The 26,950-nt window shown below is 37.9% G+C and overlaps 1 protein-coding gene across 1 annotated transcript in view; it reads right to left on the bottom strand.

The window, feature by feature from the left end:
• KIF6 (kinesin family member 6) overlaps positions 1-26,950 on the bottom strand; it is a 169,176-nt gene that overhangs the window by 6,177 nt on the left and 136,049 nt on the right. Inside the window, exons 16-20 of the mRNA XM_075445778.1 lie at positions 25,011-25,061; positions 10,851-10,935; positions 9,719-9,854; positions 8,011-8,099; positions 328-417 (exon numbers count right to left, since the gene is read on the bottom strand). Of these exons, the coding sequence (XP_075301893.1) occupies positions 328-417; positions 8,011-8,099; positions 9,719-9,854; positions 10,851-10,935; positions 25,011-25,061 (451 nt within the window). The remainder of the gene's footprint in view (positions 1-327; positions 418-8,010; positions 8,100-9,718; positions 9,855-10,850; positions 10,936-25,010; positions 25,062-26,950) is intronic.

Below are 26,950 nucleotides of genomic sequence, written 5' to 3' on the forward strand. Positions count from 1 at the left end.
TATGATCTCTCTTCCTTTCAAATATTTTTATTTACTCTTGCAGAGTTCCTTTCTCTTGCTAACAAGACAGAGTCATGAGGATTCACAGGCTCATGGGGAAAAAAGCCTCAGGCCAAACAAGAAACCACCTCTGTAATGCAGCTACCTGGTGTAAAGCTACAGGACAGCTTTGATGTTGTTTTGGAAGTTGGAGGAAAATCTGAAATTTCAGTTTTATTTTTGTTTTTCAAGGACGCTGTTGTTAAAGAGACTGATAGAGGGTTATCTAGGCATTATATTATTTAATGGTTTGCTTTTTGCTCTGCATAGCCCAGATATGCTTCTTACCTTGTTTTTAAAGCTGGGTTACTAGAAGTGATTGAATTGTTTTTCCCAGCTGGATCTTCATTAGGGCTGACTCTTGTGGTCTCTGAAAAACTGGAATGGAAGCAGAAATGAAGGAAAGAATATAGCCCTCGTGGAGGGAATATCAATACATGCTAAGTGACTACAAAGGAGCTGTTTTTCAAGATTTTTTTTTATCTACAGAAAGCACTTTTTGTTTACTGGAAGAGGATTTTCAGTTGAATCCACATGATAATTATGTTTATGTAGAGGATGTGGCTATGAAAGAATGACAAATAAACTCATAAAGATTACACTTTTAGTATTTGCCTTCTAAGCAGGGCTTGTAAAGCACTTTGATGTATCTGACGTACAGTTTGTAATGGTATATTTAGTTCCCAAACTAACTATTAGCCAAGCGAGGCCTTACCTCATTTTCCATTCTTCCTTTAGTCAGGCAAAATTATTACCGAAATCAGTGGGAGACTGGATAAAAACTCAGTGAGGACTTTGGGACGTGGCTTGTTGACGATAGCCAAATATATTGCAAACAGCTGTTGTGCACTCCTGTCCCTGCACATACTGTTACCAAGGTCCCTCCCCACTAGGAAGGCAGATTGCTGCCACGGGATGTACAGGGACTCGCTCTTGTCCCCGGGGGGCTGCATATGCTGGTGTATCTGGTGCCAGTTTTACGGAGTGGAAACACTGAATTACTCAGTTTTAGGGTTTTTCCAGTAGATGGCAGGATTGGCAAGTTCTTGCTTTTCTAACTCTCCAGTAGTTTATTCATAGTTGGCTGATGAATTGATATTTCTGGCAGAGAATTTGAAAAAGGAAAGAAATTTATTACTAAAAATTTACTGTATTACACTGTGCCAGGTTCAGTTTTGCAGCAGATATTGTGCCCAAGAGTATGTCATTTTCAAATGAACAGCTCCAGTTTTACTGAATGTCTCTCTAACTCCTCAAGTCCCTTAGCATTCGCACCTGCCTAAAAGGATTAAAATAACCTCGAGACTCACTCTATTTCAAGTAAAGCAATATCATACTTAATGTTAATAATATTCCATACTTTATTATGCCTAAATATTACTAGAGCTAGGAAGGATGTGTGATGTTATTACCTACTATGAGGTTTAACAATATCTGGGAACCTCATATCGTAGTTCTGCTTTAGGATTTCCTGAACTTTTTTTTCCATTGATTTGGTGGTTCTTTAAAAACTAAGTGATTTAGGAGCGTAAATTCAATTTTCTAAAAGGACTCTGTGTCTGTGCCCTGAGACAGCTAGGCATCCAAGCCATATGAACATGGTTTAATAAACCGCTACACATCAGCTGAAGCATAGTAACTGTCCATGACTGTGTTCTTAGTCTACAAGAAATGTCAGGTAATGTGACTTAATGTGATCCTTTTTCATTGCTTTCTTTTCATTGAAATAAACTTCTTTGCTTTGTATTTGCCATCAACAGGATGTCTAATTTTATAAATACTGTGAGTCCACCGAAGTAAGTAATTTTGAAGTTGCAGTAGTTTATATGTTTGAACTAATTTTTTCCATTGAATTTCAATGAAAATTATTCTTCAAAATTGTTAAGAGGACTTAGATCCAGATCCATTGAAAAAACTAGACACTACAAGTGTGGCAGGGTTTGACCTCTAGGGATCTCACTTTCAAGGGTATTCCTGGACCCAGAACAATATGCCAGAACTTGCGTTAGAGTGCTCTCGCAGAACTGGGCACCTGAGGTAGGTGATATTAAAAAAACCGTCAGACCGAGTGAGGTGATGCCCAGAATCAGGAAATGAACATTACTGTGCTTAGAGACGGACCTTAAACTCCTACCCTTGGCCTCCGGGGTTACAGCCAGACATTTTTGTCTGTGGGATGCAAATTCTTCTCCTGCAAGTTAAAGAAATTTATAAGGAAGCCTATATCTATTTTTTCGTCATGATTCAAAGTGCTGCTCCATATAAGAGGTTAACAGTTAGAGTACTAATCTAACAAATGAGTCCTTCAGCTTGGCAGAACTCAAATCGATGTTTTACATATCCCAGAGCCTGCTCTAATCCCTAGGCTAGAGGGATGGTCTGTATGGGGATAATTTTCATCCTTAATACTGAAGCTCTGATAATGTTTCTATGACATTGTAAGATATGTTGAATCATAAAAGGATGAAAGAGTGTCATTTTGCTGTGCAGTGGTTTGTAAGCTCAGATTCATAGCAGTTAGGGTGTGGCACTTGGTCCTAGCCAGTTCTCAGAAGCCAGGACTCTCCTCCTTCACCTCAGTGTTAGATGCTGTTCCACTGATGAGAAAAGACGAGAATTTTTGCTAATACTGCTCTAAATTTAATGAAAAGTCATTATGACAGCATGGTGTGGGGGTAATGACCCCTGTCTCTGTGCGTTAAGCCCAAAGGGCTGGACGTCTTATGATGCTCGACAAAGCCAGACAAAAACATAGCTGACCTAATTTAGTGTGATGATAGTCCTTCTTCAAGCAAGAGGTTGGTCTAGAGATCTCTAGAGGTACCTTCTGTAACATTTCTGTGATGTGTAAATAGGCATTCCTGGATCACAGTTTTGGATTTAGATGGACATACAAGGTGTAGAAGTCCTGCCTCTTTGTCTGGCTCCTAAGCTCTAACGTTACTCAGATTTTTTTGACAACATGTAAGTCCCATTCATTCTGAATCTATCTGATTTTTCCTGGAATTGATTTTAAGAAGTCTCAAAGCACTGTTTCCTGAGAGCTTCAGCAAAATTCCTGCTTTTTCTGGAGATAAAAGATGGTCTGTCAACTTCGTATGTCTCAGTTCTTTTTTTAACCTAGTACCTGAAGCTTCACCTGAAGTTCAAGCGGGTAACTTGCTTGTTTTGGGGAGGTCATCTGTTGGGGCTATATGTCTGGGTCAGGCACGAGTCAGCAGCGAGAGAGATGTACACAGTGTTGCAGCAATGACTCCTTTGCTGCAGGAACCAGAAGGCCAGAGACAACTGTCCCATGGACTGACCAGCTCCATCAAGCACATAGGGTACAGAAGCTAGAGGGCTGGATGTCACGGTATGAATGCGTGATTTGCCAGTGCAGCATAAAAAAAGTGGAAAATCAGATAGATCAAAATGGAAAGTGTAAAATTTGAAGGTGTACAACCTCTGCAATGTTAAAAAAACCTCAGCTGCTGTTCTCCAGGCTTTTGAGCCTGGGATGCCGGGGGAACAGATGTCCTGTGTAAAGGCAGGCAAGATTCAAGTTGCTTAAAATCTGAGTATTTTTGTATTTGGTCACAAAATAAAATTTGGCCTAACTTGTAAATTCATAGATAAATTGTTCAAGTTAAATTGTTACCAATAGAATGTGAAAACCTTTGAAAAGTCATTAATCAACCATGTTATTCCCAGATTATATTTTACTGTCATGTGACACCAAGGAAAATTGGCAGGAATAAAAAAATATTATGACAGATAATGCTGCAAAATATGTAAACATTTCTGTTGTTGCACATAGCATTAGTATAGGGAGTAAATTTTGAATCCAGGGCAATAAATGTTAAAACGGCTGATGCTCAATGTCATCAGAGGACACGAAGAGTTATCTGAGAATATCTCCAAGGGAATCTAAAGTGACAGGAAAATTTTGAAGCAGCTGGACAGCCAATGAGTCTGAGATTGAATACACTGTGGGGCTTGCTGGAATAGGACAAATGAGATTCAGTAATACGGAATGAATGAGATTAAGAAAGATCTGACTGAATTTAAGACGAATGCATTCCTTCTGAGAGCAGAAAAAAAAATCCCAAATTTTTTAGAAGATTTGAATAACTATCCAACATTTGTTGATTAAAGAGGAATACAAGAACAGTTGAACACTAGTGAAATTAAATATTCAGTGAGAGAAGTAACTTGAACAGACAAGGATCTGATAAATTTCTTAAATGAAAGCCAGTGTGGGAGTAGACTATATGAGGATGAACAAAACACTGTGCTTGAATTCTAAAGTGGAGCAGACATGGAGTGCTGAGCCCAACATGCATTTTAAGACTTTTTGCAGACTTGACAGGAACCCGCTAAAAGCCACAAACATATATAAAGTATGAGTTGCAGTTAGCACCATAGTTTTATGGTAGAGAGAATATGGACAAGTAGGGTATTCTCTTTCAAGTTTGAGGGATTTTATTAGGTATTCCTTTTTGAATAAAATAACTTCTTGATGAGTCTTTTAAGTTCCTGTTCCTTTCTCTTTGCACTGTGACTCTGGGATTGCTGATTAGACCCTTCTCTATCTGAAATACAGAGATGGGTCATTCTTTCCTCACTTTGCACAGTTGCTCTTCATTTTATATGTTCAGATCATATGAGATTTAATATTTCTGCAACCTTCATATGAAAGACATATGCAGAGACAAACATACTCTGGAAACATGAATCTACTCAATAGATTAATGAACATAAGTCTGTAAGCCTCTACAATACACAAACTTCTGGATTCAGCTATTTTAAGAATATCAGATTTGGTAATGTGATTAACCTGTTCAAAAAGTTACCTTTCTTACACAGAGCTGTTTTTTCTCATGTCAAATCCACTGATGACCCTTTCATCACCCTTTCCCCCACTTCAGCACTGTGGTCACTGAAATCTTCTTCCAGTGGGAGCAGGATCAAGCCAATGGCTTTCAAACTGACTATGGCAGAAATGCTCACTGTTCAATGCCTTCATTAGCACAGACTCGTTTCGACACTTAACAATTCAGCTATTTTTTTCAATTGAAAAAGAGACATGTTTGGCCATGAATCAAGTGGCTTTCATACATGTGTATCATTCTTAAGCCTCAAAAGGATTACCAGCTTCCCTTCTTGGTTTTAGTTATAAATGAATTTAATACAAAATACAATTTCAGGCTATCACATTCCCTTCCCAAGGCTTAATTTTCTCTGGTAACATGACTAAGGTGTGTCAAACAATAACAATTCACATGAATCGTGCGCTAGAAGGTGATAAAAATACTTTGTTCAAATACATATGTAAATCTCAAGAAAGTTTATGGAATATACCCGTATCCTTTATATGCTGAAGTAGATAATTTATCACTTCTAACCCTGAAGATTGTATTTATATCCATTCACACTCAGGAGTTTGTCTGAATGATTTTACTGCATAGTTACTCTGCCAACAGCAGTCTTAGATTTCTGACATGCAGCCCACTAAATTTTAGACCTTATATCTATTGAACACACCTGTGAATTGAATTCCATTTTGGAAATTGGTTTTGTTTACACCACATTATATCAAATATAATTTATGTCAGTTTCTGATTTTGTGACCGGTTATTCTGCTGGGTGAAGACAGCAATATCATTTCAGAGGAGGAAACTGTTGATTTCTAGGTGTGTAGGAACAAAAAGCCATTTGTGACTCGGGGCTACGTAACCGAGAGCAGCAACCATAGCCTGGACTCATCCTACACAATCATAGGAATTGGTAAGGAAAGGTCCTGTGTCAACTGGGGTCAGGGAAATTCTTGGGAAAGAAATATCCTACTGTTTTATACTCTTAAACCCTTTGAACTTGGAAACTTATACTCCAAAATGTTATTGCCTTAAGTAGGGGGAAAAGTAAATTTTCATGCACAGTGGGATGTTAAGCCTGCAGCTCTGCCTCACAAAAAGCAGAAATAGTGTTTCCACTTCCATATATATCATCCTGGAAATGTACCTGTGTAATATATATTTAAACAGCCTAACATAAAATAAGATCAACTTTCTGGAACTATAAGGAGGAAAGAGCAGTTAACTTCAAAATATCATTGCAAGAATATTGAAAGACATGGGAAAACAAAGCTATATTGATCCTGACTCCCTCTACAATTTAAGTTCAAGAAGACGAATGTTCTGGGTCTGTGATATTTATGCAAGGATCATCCAGTCAGTCTCAGTCAAAGTCTCCATTACTGAGACAAAGAGAAACTGTTCATTATAAAGAATGTGATTTTTCACAAGAGACAATGTGGGGCAGTGTAGGACTCTGAAGTAAGCTTGGCAACTGGAAACAGCCAGGCACCTTGCCCTGTTCTATTCAAAACGCTAGACAAACTTTTCTGAGACCTGTCCTCCGTAATAAACACAAATGGTAAAGGCATTTGAAAGAAAAGTTTAAAAGAAAATTATAAAGAAACCAGTTATGCAGTTTTGCTTCTTAGCTAGGGCAGGGGAAGGAGAAATCACCACTCCTGAAGGCCAGTCCCCCATTGCACTGGAAAATGCATGGGTATGATCATATGTTCTTTTTAATTCTAGCTTAGACTGCAAAAGATAGAACCCTCCTGAGCAATGCGTCAGCACACCAACTGGAAACTGTTGCTCCCAAGAACAACAGGGCAGAAAGGTTGTGCAAGAGGTCCTTAGTTCAATTCAGTACAAAGTTGGAGAGTGACAGTCATGGATTGCTTGAGCTTATTTGGCTGACTTTGTGCTAAGCTAGACCAAAAATGCTCTCACATTCTTTTCCATCAGCTTTTCTGTGGGACAAGTAACCTTCAGCTTAAAACCAGAAATGAACAGCTCAAATTAGGCCTAAAACCTGTCAGCCATTTGCAAGGTGAATAGTACCTAAGTGTTGAAAGAACACGGAATAAGAACTGAAGGAAAGGAAAGAAGATTAGAGTTGGTTTTCATTGGTTTGAGACATCTGAAAAATCTTAGCTAGCCTGAGAAGATTATGTTTTTCATTCTATCTTTGTACTGATTATGGAGCATTTACTATAGATACATGAAAGTTTACAATACAAATTAGGATATATTTCAGAGTTTTAAGAAAATCCAGTGTTCATTATTTAATGGTATGTAGGGTATATTATGTTTGCTGAAAAGCAGGAAACATTTATACAGAGTAGTGTTACAAAATTGTAGGTAAAGCCACTCATTAGAGAAAGATTAACTATATAACAAAAAGGAGGGAGGGAGAGAGGGAGAACAAGAGTGCCAAAGAGAAGTGAGGAGGGAGAGAGGAAGAGGGAAGGAGAGAGAACACCTCCATTTATTGTCAATGACTATGGAAACCTGCACATTCTGGTATGTATTTTCCTGAACTCTGCTTTGCTTGAAGACTATGATAGATCTATTACTGCAAATTTCAGCTAGAGTTTTTGAAATCAGGAGTGACTGATGATGAAACAACCAAGATGATTACATTTTTTTACCACAGAGGATGCACCAGTGCTTTACAATATCAAAAGCAATATCATTGTGGAATAATAAGTTGCATAATTGTAGCACCAGGACATTTTTCAACAGCAAATCTATGTAGGCTAAATATTAAATATTTTTTAAAACTTTGGTTTGCAACCCCCTGAATACATTCTAAATGAGATATAGTGTCCTCAGAAAGGAAAATTGACTGGTACCATGCTTGCTTTTCTTAGTTATCTGTCATGGGTTTCCTAGTGACAGGTTTGCAGGGTCCCAAGACCAACCAGTCAAAAGAACTAAGTTACAATAAGCTACCTTCAATATGATTACAAAATAACTGAATGATAAAAATTCATTTTCTACATAGTCATATTTCTTGTAACCGGAAATGCAGTGTTTGAGTGTGATATTTGAATAAACAGTCTGGTGAATTGCACTTCTACTAAAACTGCTTTTTCTTAGAAATAAGTAAGGAAGAGAAAAATTACCAATTTACCTGTTAGTTGATAGAAGCTGTGAGGATTTGACAAACTGGGGATAAACAGTCAGAGTATTTGGTGATCTAACCATCTCTGGCTTCTCCTGCTGGGTTTAGATTGAAAAACATAATTATGTAGGATAGTATTTTTTTTAGAGTGCTTAATATTGGCCTACAGGTCTCAGCAATAACAAGGTAGGCAATGACTCATTCAGAAAACACAGAGTCTGAATCGCACAGTGTTTTCTTCACTTGGACAAACACTTCTGAACAAAGAGAAAAGTGTTTAGGATTGGTTGAAGTATTTTTAAGCTCAAGTTACAGGTTTTTAATATGTAACAGCATGTGTTCGGCTATTTGAGTTTCTTAGGGAGCTCAGATGTATAGATAGGTCAAGATCCAAGAAATCAATCCCAATTATTTTTTCCAGGTATCTGATCTTCTGCTGATGAATCATGAGAGGTTGGATCCTGGACCTCTCCTGTTAAGGGCAGAGAAAAATATGCTCCAGTGGATTCAAGAATATTACTTGCAGTGCTTTGAAAAAGTCTAAATATTTAGACAGGAGGATGACTAAAACATTATCCTCTTTGCCACTACTGTGGTTAGGGTTTTTAACCCGAAAAGTATTTTGCAATGATAACTTCAAGTTAAGATAGTTAGGTGGCACTTTATGGATAACCAAGTTCCTCATGCTGTGTTCTGTATCTACTTCTGGTTGTTTTATTAAAAATAGAGTTTAAATGTATATTCGTAAGAATTAAACAAAATACTGACTAAACAGTTCTTTGCTTATAACAACTTTTCCTTAAGCAGTAAATCTTCTCTTCCAGTTAATAATAAATGATATGGGATGGTGTGCATTTAGCACTCTTTTTCCTAAAGCTGATGTTCATTCCATGGCAGTGCTTTTCTGTGAGATGCCTTGTCACTATTTGGAAGACACAGGGGAAAGACAAAAGGGGAGTGTAAAAAAGCTATTTTGTTGTTTCCATTGAACCCCCTCTAGACCCTCTTGTAGTGTCTCCTGTGTTTGTGAAACTGTGTAGACTTACTGTGTTATGAAGTTCTAATACACTGTTTAAAATGACATCATTTCAGTTCGTTTTCACACAAGTCATTAAATCAGAGCACTCTGCTTCTGCGGGGTTCTTAAACAGGCAATGATGGCAGTGGTGGGCCTCAGCTAAAGAGTGAGGGGACACATGCTTTGTGCTGAGATCTGTTGACCCTCTGGGAGCTTAGGAAAGCTAGAAGGTTACTGGAGTCTTTTCAAACAACGGAAGCTAAAACTAATTCTGTTTGCTAGGATTTCTTCACATTACAGCTATGACTGTCATCATAAACACGTCATAAACCTGAAGAAATCATAGTCTTGCTATCAGTAAGCAAGCTTATTTTTTCTAATCTCCTCTATTTGTTCTGTGCTCCTTCGGAGTCTTCAGCATTTTGGAAGCATTCTTAGTTTTCAGTCAAGATGACAGGGCAAATATTGAAACGTAAAATCGAGCAGAAAGCAAGGATTTTACTTAGTTTGTGTTAGCTTCATACAAGCATAATTCCCGTTAGCTTTGTCTGATTTAGATTGGCATAAGCACAGGTGAATCAGGCCCAAAATCCCATCCTTTATACTCCTTTCTAGCTAGCCAATTAACTACGTCTTGAACAAATGATTGAAGATGTCACATTTACATGAAAATGGAAGAAATACAAAGTGATTTCATACCTTTAGACTTATTGTCTCTTCAGACCACCAGACTTCAAAGTCTTTTTGCAGCTTCATCATGGCTTTTTCCATAAGAAGCTGCAGGTGCTCAATCTCTACTTTTAGCCCTTTCAAGCGATTGAACATTGTTTTATAACTAATATGAGAAGAAGAAAGTGTATTACGGACCTTCCAACACATATCCAAACAAAGTTTCATCCTACCCGGAATAGTTACAGATCTAAACTGTAAAGGCATATATAATCATCATAGATACAGGAGACATAAAATGGTGGTAGGGAGAGACATCTCACAGTTTAGAATAGCTTCACTGGACTGTAAGTACAAGAAATTTATCCCACATAGCTTTTATTTCACTAAACAAATTAGTGAAATTCAAGTGGGATCAATATTGATTAACAATTAAAATATAGGTTCAATCAAATATGTCAATTATTTCTTTTGACCTCTCAGCATGTTACCATTAACAAACAACTGGTCGCCAGAGCCTGGATTCAGACAGGAGCTGAGCACTGATTCCCCTTTCAGATGGAAGCTTCATTAACGAGGCCTCTTGGCAAAAATATAGTTGGAGATTTACCAGCAGTATGAAACAGCCAGAAGTTTCTTCACAGACTGCACATAACATTAATGCTGGGAAATTACTTAGAACTGATATCCTTGCATCTATTTTCTTTTATCCTGTTGGCTACAGCAACATTAGAGCAAGGATTGGTTAACCAATGCATATTCTGCATATTGTTTAACTTAGTCAATTCTGCGTAGCCTAAAGGTTTTCCTGAGGTCAAGGAAGGCAGGACATTTCTGAATCAACCAAAAAGGTTCACAATACATTTGGATTCAAACAACAAGTTTCTACCACTAATCCCCAGGGAGGACATTAAGCTATTTTAATTTATTTTTAGCCATTAGCCCCAGCATAAATTTTCCCCACTCATGTACTGTGGCATCTTACAGACAAACCAACAGCATATACACAAATTTAAAAACTATTAGTGAACCACAAAGCTGACATTTATAAAATGTCAGAGAAAACCCTGAGGGCAACTGTGTGTGCAGAGCTGTAATTGGAACATACTATCAGTATAATTTATCTTCTAAAGAATGGCAGAAGTTTATGCAGAAATAATACCTTTTTTTTTCTTCTTCAATTTGCATTCGAAGGTTTTCCTCCACTGGATCAAGTGTATTGAGCTCTTCAGAAGGACTGGAAACAGCTATAGGAGAAATGACCAGATGTAAGTAATGACCATGTGATATTAAAAGAAGCAATTTTTAATTAGAATAAAAAAACTATTTTTTAAGAGTTAGGTAAAGACATGGGGGTCATTGACTGTTTCTTCTAGAAACGCTTCTTCAAATTCCTTATTTAGGCCTTACTTAATGTAAGAGACACTCAATAACTAGCGATTTGAATTGAATAGTTTTTAATGTTTTTTTTTTGGTAAAGACTGGAATATTCATTTTAGATATGAATAAAAGTGAGTTTTGCCAGTCCATATGAAAAGTTCATTTTTGGCATAAAACCCCACCAAATGCATTCAACCTCATAGTTTTCGCTACAGCGACAAGACCAGAACTGCAAAGTTGTTGTGAGAAGATACAGCAGTAGCTGTGCTGGTGCCTGGAAACAGAGTAACAGAAAGAAGAGTAAAAGAGAAATCCTGAAGAAGAAATTACCTTTAGTAAGCAATAAATTCAGAAAATTAGTATAAATAAGGAAAATGTCCTGAAACTATATGAGCAATTTTTCAAGGTAAAGGAGAAGTGAGGAAATACCTCAAGAGTAGCCTAAGTTAACCTAAGAAAGCAGCTTAGAATTTCCCCATCCAATAACAGAGCTAGTTAGCATGCAATACACAAGATGCTTATTCTGAGAGATAGCAAAACAGTCTTTCCATCATGGATTACATGTTCAGCAGTGAAAGGAAATGTAACGTTGCTTACTAGTATAACAATTTCTGTCTCTAAGATGGATGAGAGTAGCTTAAGGTTCCCAAGGAAACATGTTTAACCCTTTTAACTGAAGAAAAATGAAAGAAATAGAAGACTTGCTGTACAATACATGCAAGTTCCATTCTGCCTATTATTTCTGCCAAGAAAATAAATTCTACTTCAACCTATCACGAGGCCTGAGGAGTGCACCCTCTCTTCAAGGAGAAGAATTCTGTCTGGAACACGAGGGCAGTAATGACCCCACTCCACCTGCCAGCATGCCAGCTGAAACCATTTATCTTTTGTTGTAGCAGCCTGTAGCTTAATACATAAGAAGCTGAAAAGCATTTTATTTCATTTAGAGTACTTAGGTCAAGCATGTTAATGCAGATGGCCAAGGTGGACAAGGCCCATGCATTATTCCCATTTCATGCATCGAAAGGCTTTGTTAGATGTGTAGATTACAAAACAAGGACAAGATGAAGACATTTGTGGTGGGGAGGGTACCCTCGAAAGATTGAAAAATAAACTGCTTGGACTGTAAAGTGAACGTGCAAGCCAGGAGGTGCACACCATCATGGCAGAGGAGATGTTAAAACAGTGGCATTATATACCAAGTTATACCTGAACACAATGAAGGCCGTCATAATCATACCAGAACCTTTAAAGAAACTGTTAAACCTTTCAATGACTACAGAAGATCAGGATTTTCTGATTTGTCAAATTTCATCCTCAGGAGAAGACATAATGTGGGAAAGTGCAGAGCTACGCAGAGAACTTGTGGGGAGACGCTCACTGCAGAGCTCCTGAGGCTTCACACGTGTTCTGACCTTCACGAATACACAGCATCCAGGCTTGAGAGAAACATTCTCTTGTGGAACAAGCAATTTAGGGAGTTACTGCCTCCCAAGTGAGCTATACTCACAGACCATGTCAGCATCCTTCATATTTTTCCGTGCAAAGTCGGCCAGACTTAGCTTGAGCCATCTTCAGCAGTGGTTAAAGGAGACTCTCCTGAACACACTGAAGTGCATTTGGCCTATTTGCACAATCTGTTACGGTGTCTGAGTTCAGGAGGTAGCAGGTCTAGCCCCTTATGATGAAGGGAAATAATAAAGAGTGGAAGACAGTAACATTTGAAAGTGTTAATGCTATTTCTGAAGTGAGGACTTCATGAAAACATCACCAAATTCTGCTAGTCATTACAGAGTGATGGAAGGCTGTAATATTGCAACTTTCCTTCCCTGATTTATTTGGACTTCTCGTACTCAGAAAAATATTTTTGCACTAGCTCTGAAAGGGCAGCCAAACTTACGCAGAATTTTGTCACTCATACATAAAAACACCAAGAAAAATGTTTTGCTGCTGCTGCTGGCATGCTGTAGAAGGGATTATTTGGTTGCAAGCTACTTTCAGAAATAATAATAAAGCCTTTTATATGAGACAAGTACCTCTATCACACAAAGGCCCCGGCATCCTCAACCCTGAATACAGCTATACCTATCATCTCTAGCAATAAGCTCACGATGCAAGCAAGAAACATAGCTGTGAGCAAAGTGAGCAGCATAAAGTTTTGTATGTACAGGATGGAAAAAGACGAGTACGCTGCAAGCTAGTGGGGCCCCAGTAGCAAAAATAGCATTGGATATTTTGTCAAGTAGATGGCTAAAACTTAGACATCCGTCACTGTGTTCCAGTCACAAAAGCAGAAGAGATCTGATCACAGTGTCAGGTGAAGTCCAGTGGTAAGTCAAGTCCAGGACACATCTACTGGGGCACTGCTTTGTAAGTTCTCTGGTGTCTTTTCCCATGCTGTTGCAGTCTCCATTTCAGCTTTTTGTCATGCCTACACCTGGCAACAGTGTGCTTGTGAACTGAATAGCATTCTGCTCTGAAGACTAGACTTTTGAAATCTGCCTACTGTAATATATACAGATGAACACATGGGTCTCTCCTGATGTTCCAAGCAAAAGATATCCATGGTCTGGTGGGATGTATTTCAACCCTTTTGTTCGCTGCTGCTTCTGCCTTCTCCTCATTCCCCGCTACTTCTATTCTCCCCTCTCCCTTTCACCCCTCCCAAATCCCTGCAGTGACCTCTTTCTGCCCCTGGGCTCCTGCTGCTGCAGTCTCACACCCCGCTCCTCCCACCAGCCCAGGCACTTTCAGCTGCAGCTGAATCTAGAAAGCTAAGGCGGAGGTTACTGGCTCATTGTATCTCATGTCTAATGTTAGCATTTTTCAGTGCGCAGGCTCAGTTATTTTAAAATAACATGAGAGGGACAGCTGAGTGAATAAACTATAAAACACAGAAAGCATAATGTTTACTCACAAATTTAAGATAGAGACCTAAGAAGAAATACTTTCTTTTTGCTACAGTTTTTTAATCCTCTGAAGAGTTTCCTTTTTATTGTATATATCTGCCTGACCATGCAGAAGCAGAAAATGTTTATTAAAACATCGAATCATTTTATCTATGTATTAACTGCGTATATACGAAGTACATGTAAATTACGAAAAACTGAAAATTCACAAGACCAACTTTTACCCATATACATTAAAACATTTGCAATACATTAAAAAGTGCAGAGGTGCTACTGCTGAAATATTAACTATCAGATATTATTTCTGCAACTGCACAGAAGAACACAAAGTGTCATCTGCTTTGTTCACTCAGGGCTGACTTTTAATTCATTGACAGTTTGTCACATGAAACTCGATTGCACAGTCTCGCTCTGTGCTTTTAGTGCATCAGCTGAGATGAGCCATTCGGCTCATGTGCAATATCATGCACTTTTAGTGCCCCAGTGATTTCTCCTGGGAAACAAATGCAGCTGGTGCGATTTGATCCTGGATAATGCAGACCCAGGTTTTGGGTGCAGAGGAGGTAAGACACGCATGCTTAGGAAAACCTTGCCTCTGTATATACTAGGGGATTCTGCTGGCATGCCTCCATCTAATTCTATACAAGAGTTATTTTAGCAAAAGTCAGCGATGTACGCATAAGGGGTATTAGTTCCTCTACACTAGCGTAACTGCACATACAGCAGAGTGGCAAAACATACGAATCCTAAGCTGTGAAGTCTTGTTCAGAGTACTGAGTCACACGATGTAAAGAAGAGATTTTGACAGATCGGTTAGTGAAACAACTAGCAACTTTTATGTTTATCGTCAGTCTGACTTTTTGTTTCACATTCAGATACAACCCATTTGGTGAAGTGAGGGACAGGGTGCAATTGATACCAGCTGCCTGCTTAGAGAGGAAGGTGAGCTCTGCGTGAGTAGACACTCTGTTCATATCATAAAGCTTTGCGGGTTTTGGTTTTTTTTCATAAAGAAGATTGTAAGAGGCATTTCAAGATGTAATGATGTCATTCTAATGAAAGGGCCAATTTTGGAGCACAGGAAGTAGTAAATTTTACAACACATTCCACATCATCAAATCACACAGTACCGGAAAGAAATGATAGCACCTGCTAACTGGATCACTATTTCAAAGCAACATGGCAAGCATGGATGAAAAACGCTATTTCTAGCATGAGATACCAAGTGTTACCACCATGGTTTACTGCAAGCTGGCAACAACTTGAAATACTCTGGCAGATTCTTGTCTACAGTCAGAAAATTTTGCAAGAAACTCTCTGTGACCCTGAACTTTATCCTCTCTGGGGTGCTCATATATTTCTCGACCTGAGTGTATCCTAGAAGTCAAACTCCTAGGGATTTATTGTCTTGTGCCTCAAATAACATTGTGCCCTGCCCTCCAGCTGTACTTCTGCAGTCAAAGATTTTAATTTTTTCACCGGATAGTCTTGTGTTTATCCACTTAAATTTATAGTCACTTGAAGTAACCAAATTTAGAATTGACTTCAGTATCCAGCTAATATTTTTACTGCTTTATTTATCAGCTTTGCAGCTTTTGGCAAAGTCAGGCTTTAGTGCTTTCAAACTGGAGCACACGGCGTCATTTGTGCTTTTTAAAAAGAACCGCCCATCCACTGTTATTCAGGAACAGCTTACAAGTAATTGTTCCCTTCTTTCTTATTCCTCTCCTGGGCCATGTCAACCTATGTTTGTCACCCGGCACCACGTGTGTACCTTATACAGAAGCAAAGATGGGTATGCACAATGAAACTAATGTGAAGACGAAAATATCCTAATGTCTGGAAGAGTTTATACTGTGGGTTTTAGAGCAATTTACTCCTTATCCTTATGTAATAGATTTTTTGAAATTTCAGCCAGTTGGTCATGAGCATACATTAAAACAAACTGTCCTATTTTCAGCCCTTACAAGTTTGTGTAAGTGTGGGGGATTAAGTGCATGTGTATTTTGCTGATTTTTATTTTTATTTTAATCACTGAATTTAGTAAAAGAGTCCATCGGTATGGTGGTTTTCTTTGTATCATTGTATTGTTTATTGTTTTACTGGCTTAATATTAGCACAAACTGACTGACTTCCAATGCACACCTGCAAAGTGGAGCTATTTTTTCCAGTCTTAGTGAGTTGCTTTGACTAAATAAAGTCTCACACTTCAATTCCCTCAAGTTTCTTCTTTGAAACTAGTCATCTATATATTTGCTTCTGAAAATACATGGTATATGAAACAAGGCGTTGCCTTCACGTCAGCTGCACTCAAACCATGAAAGTTTCTGAAACCACTGTGGCTTAAAGTTCTCTGTTGGTTTCCAAATTTACAAGTACAATATACTGGGGGGGGGGGAGCAACTTCAAGTTTAATATGTTCCATACATGCCAGTTGATCTAGGAGATTAGTAACATAGCTGGGTCTTAGTCAGGAAACCCCTACTAGTTCAGATTTTTGCGTACACTTAATAAATGCATTTAACCATTTGATTACATGAGATTATTGTTGCATCACTTATCTTGTTCATAATGTTAGACAAAACCATACCTGTTATTTGAATGATCTTTCACTGCCTCCCAAGAAGGGGTCTGGTTTGTCATCCATAAGTTTTGAGGCTTCGTTAACGTTCATTTCTACAACATTCAAGAGCTTTCATGGAAAAAAAAAAGTCTCTTTGCTAAGTTTTGTCATGCTTTTCTTGAAATAAAAGGACTTTGGTTTTGGGACCCTCTGTCCCTGCTGGCCACGCTCATATCTCACACTGAGGGCCACACTTCTGCTGGTCCTCCCACGCGCACACCCACCGGCTGCAGCTGCAGGACAGCTAGACTGTCTGTGCTGGGCTACCAGCTCAAGCAGGAGCAAGAAGCATACAGATATTTAGGCATTTGTTGTAACTCAGACAGCTCTTTGCTATGACCTACAAAGGAAAGCGCATTTAGCTCGATGTTCTGGTAGCTGCCAGCTGAATTACACTGTACTGTGTATGGAGAAGAGACGATCCTGACATATCCAGAAACAATTACAACTTCTCCACAAGATTCTCATCTGGAGAAGTATATCCAAACTCTGCACATCTGTGGGATATTATAGGTAACTACTTGTTCCAAGTCATTATTTTCTTTGATCTTAAACATGCAAAAATTTTTTGAGCAAAGAAGTAGTAAATTAATTTCTTTTAGACATTTCAGCAAAATAGTAAATGGAAGAAATTTTTCACCAGATTTTCAGCTTCTTCTGAAACACTGGCTATCACATTAGCCATGCTATTTCTTGTTCGCTCCTTATCCCGTGCTTTACATGATCAGATGGAAATTGCTATTCTAGGTCTGACCTTTACCTTGACAAAACCAAAGCAAATACAGATGTGAAACCACTCCATTTGTTGTTTATCGTTCATAAGATTACAGAACTTTTGTTTATTGCAAATATCTCTCAAGGAGGAAACCTTGGCTGATAGAGAACTAGTCAAGCTACCCAACACACCCACTGGACATGGCCAGAAGCTTGCAGCACCTTAAACTGTGAGTTATGCTTAGATATCCTACCATCTTTTTAGAGCCAATAGGGAGAGGCTATTCTGAGATATATTGAAGCTAAAGCAAACAAGCCTAGGCCTAGAATCAGTAGACTGTGTACATAAAACCAAATTTATTTCTTTGCTCTCTCCACCTCAAGTCCTGTCTTAGAATTAGAGAGTCACTCTGGTTGTAAGTAACATGAGAAGCCTGCGTGGTCCAACCTCCTGCTCAAAGCTGGATGAAAACTGAATCAAACTAGGTTGTCCAGACATACCATGAAAAACTCCAAGGACAGAGATCCTGCAAACCTCTCTGAGAACCTCTTTCACTGTGTAGCTATCCTCATAGCATCTTCTTCCTATTATCTTAATTTTAGTAGACCAAATTAGAGAATTGAGAGCTTCATTTCCAAATTCTGTCTTGCTTGCTTACCAGTCACCAGAATGAGTCTCTAAAGAACAATGCAATTCACACTGAACTTTTCAGTATTTCAGAAAATATACTTATTGCAAGAAAGCTTACAAAGGCTGCAAGCTGTTCCAACGACAGTGAAATGCTGGAGTCACTGTCAATAAAACTGAGAACTGGATATCTGTGCTACAAGTTCATGACTCCTAATAAAAATATCACTTGATCCAAAGATGTCTTTTCTCTTTTTTGAGATCTGATAAGCTGAAGTGGGTCACATAGGAAGCTTAATAGAACACTCAAGTAATCTCAGAATTTACTGACAGTTCAGGAGAAAATTTTTGCTAAGATTTCCAGTAAAGATGCAGTTCTTGAAGATACAGTGAAAGAGAAAATTCATGGCTGCCTCTATAATTTAGCATTGCACCTGGTAAAACCAGTTAAGAAGAGTAACAGAAAAAACACAGCAACAAATAAAACCACAGAACACCCTAGAAAGACTGAACAGAATTTTATGGAAAGAAAGGTCTGTGTGGGTTTGAGGCCTGAAGGGACAGGTTTAAGAAGTGTCTTCTTATTCGAATATACTCCTACAGTTTTAAACTTCATTCCTACCTAATACTGGGAAAAACCCAAAAGGCATTACCTAAAAAGAAACCTCAAGTGCAGCTGCAGGGGAATCATTGCTGCTTTCTACGGGCTGCTTCGAATCCACCGTTCTTTTTCCTGATTATGATCATCTTTACAGAAGAATTTGGTACATACAAAAGTACAAAAGCTCTTCACAAGCTCAGAGTTTTAGCCATATACTCTGCTGACTTGAAGCATAAAATAGCATGTGAAACCAAAAGAGTAAGTCTGTTACGGTGTGTAACTTCACAGTTACCACAGGCTAAAGTCTATGCTTTTTACCTCCATGATAAATCTGGAATAACTACAATGACTTAAATACACTGCAGGAACAAGAAGATATAAAGATCCTCTAATGTACTTATAATACCTTACATAACTACTTAGATATGTTTTCAAAATTAATTTTCCATCAGTGTTTCAAGCATTTGATTAAAAACTGATTTGGTAAATATTTCTAAAAACACTTCATATACAATACAATAATTGCACAAAGGAAATTCAAAAGTATCTTTGTCTCTGCCGGAGTAAAACTCTTATTTTAAAAAAGGCAGAGGCACTGGTTTCTGAATTTTCAGCCAGTTTTGTTATTGATATCTTTGTCCTGGCAACAGTGAAAAATCATCATTCTTTTAAAAAAACACAATCTTACCAGCTTTCTGTCAGTCTCAGAATCTCAAAAATAAGCCTTAATGCAAATAATTTCTATTTCTTTTCCCTTGAAATAGGAAGACTGATGAAATAAAAGCCATCACTAAAAAGCATGGCCTTGATACCACTAGAGGTCACCCTAGGAATAAACTCAGTGCCCTGCATGTACAAGGAGGTCACCCTAGGAATAAACTCAGTGCCGTGCACGTACAAGGCCAGCGAACTTTCACGAAAACACTGCTGTTGCTTGAGATTTCAAGCACCAATATATAGAAGAACGTGACACACAGAATCATTATGCATATCAAAACTGTGAATTTCTAAGAGAAACCTTTCCATTATTTTGAGGCCACTACAAACTAACTACTCTTTTTTTTGGGGGGGGCGGAGTTGAAAGTAACATATTTTACAGACTGGAAATACATGAACCAAGCATCTTTGGAAGCCTGGCAGCACTGGGGACATATCGTTTTATCTCTTGTTAAAAAAAAAAACCTTAAAATTCTGGACTTCAAACAGATCATTTCTCTAAAGTGCTTTATTTAGCCCATGCATGCACAAGATACCATTTTTTCAGCACTACGAATGATGGTCTTAAAACAGGCCATCTATTATTCTCCATGGACTGCGTTGTATTTGTGCGGGAAAACACAGACGATCACTTTCCTCTGCTTCTGTCATTTTGTGGTTGAAAACACTTGTACCTCTTCATTTCATGGCATTAGTACAGACCACGACTCTCCTGCTTTATATGAACAAAGTTAAAAGGCATTTCAGTAACAAGATGTAAAGCAGTGAAAGAAACTGAGCTCATTTTGTTTAAATATGGATTTACTTAAATAAGAAATTAACTCTGATGCAAACCAGCAGTTTGGAAGTGCTATGTGCTTTCCACGCACGCAGCAGATGAGTTCAAGACAGTTACTAATTATTAGCCTAATTAATGTTACATATGTCGGTAGGATGCTGCTATGGTTGCAGAGAGAACTATGGTACAATTCCAAAACACACCTTCTGTCCTCACCTGATAAAAACCTTGGTGGCCCAGGCTTTCTAGTGGCATGGGCTATACTGGAAGCGTTCAAGGCCAGGTCGCACAGGGCTTTCAGCAAGCTGATCTAGCAAAAGACGTCACTTCTCACGGCAGAGCGGTTGGACTAAACGATCTTTAAAGGTGCTTTCCAACCCACAGCATTCCGTGATACTGTGATATGTTGCCCTGGTCAAGTGGGAGCAGCAGTTCCCAATTCTACCTCTCCAGATACGCAGAAACGTGTCAGACAACATATTTGCATCCCATCACGCATAGGATCTATGGTAGTGGCAGCTTCTTGTAGCACCACAAACTAGTGCGTTGGAGGAATAGTTTCTTTGAAATTCTTTCCTAAGACTGGCTGGATTATTCCTCCAGTAGTACCCTGACGCATTATACAGCACTGTCTGTCCCTGTTTTATTCTGGTACTGCTCAAGCTGTTCTTTCACTTCTAATCAAGGAAAGGTGAGGAAGCAGAATGAAACACACTATAAAGAAACACATAGCAGGGCAGGAACAAGGGCATGAACTGCTACTAGTATCTTTAGAACTGGTGTGTAACTTTGAAAATGTAGGAAAAGATGATGCAGACAAAGCTATAGAGGGAACAAAGATAAGGAGAAAACTCCCTATTTTTGCTTAAAAAAAATGTGTGTTACAAACTTGAACATAAAAATAACAGATGACAAAATCCTTGCTCTCAGGCATTTGCCACGAAGTCATATGCTGGTATGCATTTTTGGGGATTCAAATATATCTCTTATTTCACCTAGTCATATTTATTTTTCATGAGGAACGGGCATTTTCAAAGGAAGTTTGCTCAAAAAAGAACTTGAGAACAGTTCTTTGAATAACAGCAGAAATATCAAATCTTGTTTCTAAAAGCCAAGTTACAAAACCTGGGAAAACAAGGGGTTTTTTAACAAAGTGTTGACAAAACTGGGCCTTAATGCTGAAATCCTTAAAAAGGATGCAGATTCATTACAAAGACCCATATTTGCCATCTTTACACGTTAGATTGTACCTTTTTTTTTTTTAAATAGCTCTATAGAGACAATGGAGTTGGACAGAGAAATTAATTTGGTCCCAATAAACCTCCCGAGAAGTAGAAAAGTTTTGCCATCTCTTGATGTTTTCAGGAGAATCTCAGAAGAACTAATAGGTTGCTACTAGCCTAGATTTCAAAACTTACATAATAAGAGAAAAGAGGCTCATGGAGAACAAGATGAATAAGAAAAATATTTTAAATGGAAAGCTGAAAAACTGTGTTTCAACTAAACTGATAAAGTAACAGCAATTATCGATAATGAGGGGCATGCTGTGCTGAAGACGCTGCATCACTGGCTGCAGACTCTACCATTCACGTTAATTTAGAAAACATGTTTCATATTGCACGTAATGAATGACGTTCTGTGTATGAAGCTTTGTCAGGATCTGTTTGGAGCTATCTGAACAGCCTGGGGGACCTGGAGATTTACTAAACATTTCTGCTGATATGGACAGATCAGCCAGGAGTATGTTCAAGGGTCCACCCTGACTTCCAGAGCTGACCCTACACAGGCCCTTACTTGAGATGTAGTTGAATAGTGCTAGTGTCAGTTCAGTTGCTTCCGTTATGGAAAGTTACTGTGTAAAACACGTGTTTGCTAGGATGACTGCATCCCTGTAGAAGTATCTTCCCATTAGAATATGTCATGGGATTTCCTATGTCACGAGGCAGGTCCAACTTAGGATTCAGTCTTCTGCCCATGCTGGTGAATATTATTACATTAGCCTGACTGTGTCTGTAATCATGTTCTATCAATGCAAAACTGGAATAAGACAATGAAGAATCAGGTCCTGTATTTTACCTAAATGCTAGTTGAAAACATCTTAAGACAATGCTTCAATGTAATCATATAAAATAAGTATTTTCCTTCTAAAAGATTGCAGACCCCAGGGAAAGCTTTTTTTTTGCACTGTTTTCTTCCCTCTTTTCCACTCAGAAGCATGCTGGTGACCCAGTGTTGCTGCTCTGTCAATACTTCAATAGTATGCACATTATTTCGTTTTAAATACTACCTAAAGAATGCAGTCAAGCATACAAAAGGAATTTTAAATACAGTCTAAAAATGCAGTCAAGCATGTTACTCTGAAAGATCTCACTGAATGAAAGAAGTTATTTGCATAATAAGGTATTCTTACAATTAAAGTCACACTTGAGAGTGAATCCTTGCAATATTACATAAAGTATTTGATATTTCTGATTGGATATTGAAAAACACGGAGCACTCCATTCATTTCAATGAACCCTCCCCACTATTTGTGTTCTTTGTTAACTCCCAGCATATGGTGTTTTAAAAGAGATAGCTAAGAACGATGGGATAAGTTGTGGAGCTTTCCTTCAATAAGAAATCCACATCTTAAGCATAGCCATGAGGTAAACAGATCTACACTATTTAAAATCCAACCAGAATAGCTTTTTAAAGAGTTTTAACCATAAAATGCTTTAAGTTAAGAAAAAAAAAAGGCAGCTGGAACATGTTAACTTGGTTTCTAATTGAAACAGTGGTGTGTTCTGTTTCATGTTGGGATTTCAACAGACTCTTAATTAGACTTTTTACCATGCATTTTTCATTTAAAAATATCTTGATGACATTCTGGTCATCAAGAATATCCTGGGAGACTTGACACCTGTTACTCCTTGGAAGAACATTCATCCAAAAGGCAGGCAGGCAAATGATACTCCGCAACTGGCAGAATAAATATTAAGTCAAAATATCCAGAGTATTTAAAAGAATAATGAAGGTGAAAAAAGAGTCTAGAAAATAGTTTGTGCAGTTCAGACTTAGTGACGATAAGCAGAAAACAATGCTCAAAGCAAAAGCCAAAAAATGGGTTGCCTACTATGTTGTGGGATACTAATAGAATATTTTCAATGTGCATGTATAGCTGGTAAAGTCACTACTATGTCAGTTCCTAAGGACATGAAAAAAAATTCACTTACCTGTTTTATGAATAGCCGCTTAGATAGCTATTGAAAACAGCATTTGCAACAGATTTCTATATAGTAATAAATCAGTATACAAGACCAGATGTTATCACGCAGATTGAAACACACAGTCAGAATACATCAGTTCATTTTTATAAACACAGGATTCCTTATTCAGGAATTCCTTATTCCTTAAAATTCCTTAATCGGGAATTCTCATAAAGCGCATTGCTATGATTAATCTTAATTTAACTTCTTAAAGTGGCATAAAATTAATAAATAGACAGTATTAAATCCTGGAGGGACTTAAAGAAAGAGTTCCATGCTATACTAAAAATATCGCCTTTAAATTGAACTTCAGATACTAGAACAGAACAGAATAGAATAGAACAGTCGTTGGATGGGACCTACAATGATCATCTAGCCCAACTGCCTGACCAATTCAGGGTTGACCAAGCTAAGGCATGTTATTACAGGCATTGTCCAAATTAAACAGCATTGACCACCTCTCAAGTACGCCTATTCCAGTATTTGACCACCTTCTTGATAAAGAAACGTTTCCTAACATAAAGTCTGAACCTCCCCTGATGCAGCTTTGAACCATTCCCACATGTCCTGTCACTGGCTACAAGGGAGAAGAGATCAGCACCTCCTTCACTTCTTCTCATACTGATCAAAACAAATTGAGTTTGACTCCTGGGCTTTATAGACACAGACAGCATTAATTTTCAGTGCTGATTTTTAAATAAAAATAAAAAGGATAAATGTATAAAATAAAAATATCACCAAAACAGCTTGAGATGCGTGGCTAAATTAGAAAGAGAAAGGGAAAACTATTTTGCTACTCTGCAGTAGCTTATTTTCCTGACTTTTAGGAGAAAAGAAAGCCCTTAAATTTTCTGTCCCTTACTAAGAGACAAATTGTTTACTGTGTTCTGTATACACAGAAATAAAGCCATCAACTGCAATGTGGTCTGAGTTAGCACCATCCTTTATGTGAAGCAGGTCCTTGAAGGCACATTTTGGGATTCTTTTATGGATCTAAGTGAGGGGGACTTAAACTGTTATTGCCCCAGCAGTCTTCTGTCACGTTTTAGCCGGTTTACTGTCCCAAAAGTGGAATTGTCATATGAACACTCCTAGGCTGTCAGTGGAGTCACCTTAAAGCATCTTAAACCAAATTTGGATGACTTTACACTTATGTGAACAACTTACATAGACACTTTTAGCTTTGCAGCTGTGTCAACAGCAACTGCAAGAAATAACTTCTCAACTTCTATAACTAGATGCGAAAGAAATGACCTGCATATGCCTTCAGTCCCTTTGGAATGAGAAAATTGAAAAGGATGTTAGACAGATTGCGGCAATGTGGCTAGAAGCTCAGTCTCAGGACAAATTAATGTCTGTTAATGGGAATTCAAGTTAGAGTAATCAGAAGATAAAAAAAAAAAAACAACAAACCAAAAATGAGGAAAGGTTAGATGTCTCTGGTCTTGTGTTGGTCACCCTGAAAAGAAAGAAAGCTTGTACCAAATCCCCAGACCTATAAGACTTTTGCATTATTTTTCTCATGACCCATAAAATCAGATGCCTATTGAGCCAAATCACTGGCAAAGTTCACAGAGTGCATGATCTTTATGGTACGGACTATTGTAGAAATATTGTGGCAAAAAATGTCATAGAAAATACAACCTGCCCCACAAGCACACTGAGCCCTGGGAGAGAGCTTCTTGCCCATGTTGTATGCTATTGTATCTGAAATGTTTTATTCATACCTAGAGCTGCCCTCTGAATGCGCCTTTGGGTTATTTCTCCTTTCAGATGGTCTGTAAAAGACACAAAATGCAAATAGTTAGAATTCAAAGTGTAAAAAATCAATGAAGTTATTTCTTTTTTCCCATCACTTGAAAACCCCTGTGCTGCTGGCCAATTTAAGGGGATTTATTGTGATCCACAGGACAAGCAGTTTTCTGAGCTCTCTCCTTCTTGCTACTGCAAGCAAACAAGTAGGCACAATTTGGCTCTACATATCCTCAGATTTAACTTTGTCCAGTAAGGAAGACTGAAAATGAAGCTATTTACTGTCAAGCACTTTCACAGGATAATCATCTCCTGCTGCTAGATGTAAAAGAAGTCCAAGTGAGGCTAGAAGACATACAGAATTCCAAGTATTTCTTCAAACAGACTTATAGGCGCTAGCAGTGGAAATGAAATATTAGGTCATCCAGTCCACCTCTTTGCCAGTGAAGAATTGGTTCCCTATTTTTTTCCATTTTTCCTGTTCGTTCAGCTCAGTTTTAAATATCACATGTGCTAGAGCTTCTGCAAGCTCTACTACTCCACAGAACTCACTGTGTAGATGTCATTGGTTTTCAACCGAAATTTTTCTTTAATTTCATTATCTCATTATTCTTAGGCTCCCATGCTCCATATAATTCACCTTTACCCTTCTTTTATTAATTTCCTTCTTGATCTATGACACTGTTCCAGTTCACCAGTTATTTCAAATGATAATTAGATTACCACATGGGAAGCCATTATTCATAGATATTAATGGAATCTATAAAGGAAAAACATAACCCTAAATGTGCAATTTCAGCAGTATATGTGTTCTGAGGGAGGATGGGATTATGTCTTTCAAGTTTTCAGATTAAAACAATTTATAAGCAGAGACTTATTCATAATCTTTACTAAGCTATACATCTGGATACCAGGGAAAGAAAAAAAAAAAATCCATGCTGGATTCACTTTTTTCCCCCAGACCTGTGATTGTATATATTTTAGTAGCATGCACTCTGAATTAAAAACACCCTGTTGCTTACAAATGAAGACTTAAAGAGTAAGTTAATCAAAGCAAATTAAGTCAGTAAAAGCTGCCAAATGCTTAACTGAAGAATGCAAAAAACCTTTTAAATTCACAGGTCTGGAGAATTAGACTGTTCTATGACCGTCAAAGAACCACGAAAAATTAAACTTCTCTGGGAATTATGAGAATATTTTCAAGTATTTAGTAGCATTATAGAATAGGTATTATATGCAATACGTTGCAGTATAACTGCCAAGTTACGTCGTTTTGATTGTTTTCTCAAAACCAACCAAAAAATCCCACCTACTCCTTGTCCATAAAACAGATATTGCAGATTCCTGTTTTTCTGCACAGAAGATTTTATTCTTTTCAATTATTTCTATTTAAACAAATGAATTATCTGTACTTAAAGTTATCTGTAAATTAAGAAAAGCCTTCAGCTACAGAGAAACAGGTTAACTGAAAGAACTAACCTCACCTACCCCAGCCATACCAAATAAATCCTCTATCTATCTCAACTGTACTAACCCTCAATCAAAAAAACCATTCAGTGAAGTAAGCTCCTGATTTCTATAGTTATAGACAAAACCCTCTTGATTAATAATTTTCACCAGTAAAATCCCAGTTAAATGATCAACACTCACGCTGTTTGTGCTTTGAAAAGTTGATATAGCAACTGCCTCAGAAAGCCATCTATACATATATCTTCATGTAAGGGCTCAGAAACTCCTTTTCTGAAGCACTGTGAGCTACAAAAGGCAATGCCACTGGCATTTGAAGAATAGTTCTAGTAGTGAGAATATGCTGCTCACCAAGAATCAACTGAAAATAAAGGTGATATACGAGTTTTCTATCCTGGAAATACATGGTTTTAGTAGTGTTATTTCTCTTTCTTTAATCTTGCTAGAA

The sequence above is a fragment of the Opisthocomus hoazin genome, chromosome 2 (genome assembly GCF_030867145.1).
Source record: "Opisthocomus hoazin isolate bOpiHoa1 chromosome 2, bOpiHoa1.hap1, whole genome shotgun sequence".
Classification (NCBI taxonomy): domain Eukaryota; kingdom Metazoa; phylum Chordata; class Aves; order Opisthocomiformes; family Opisthocomidae; genus Opisthocomus; species Opisthocomus hoazin.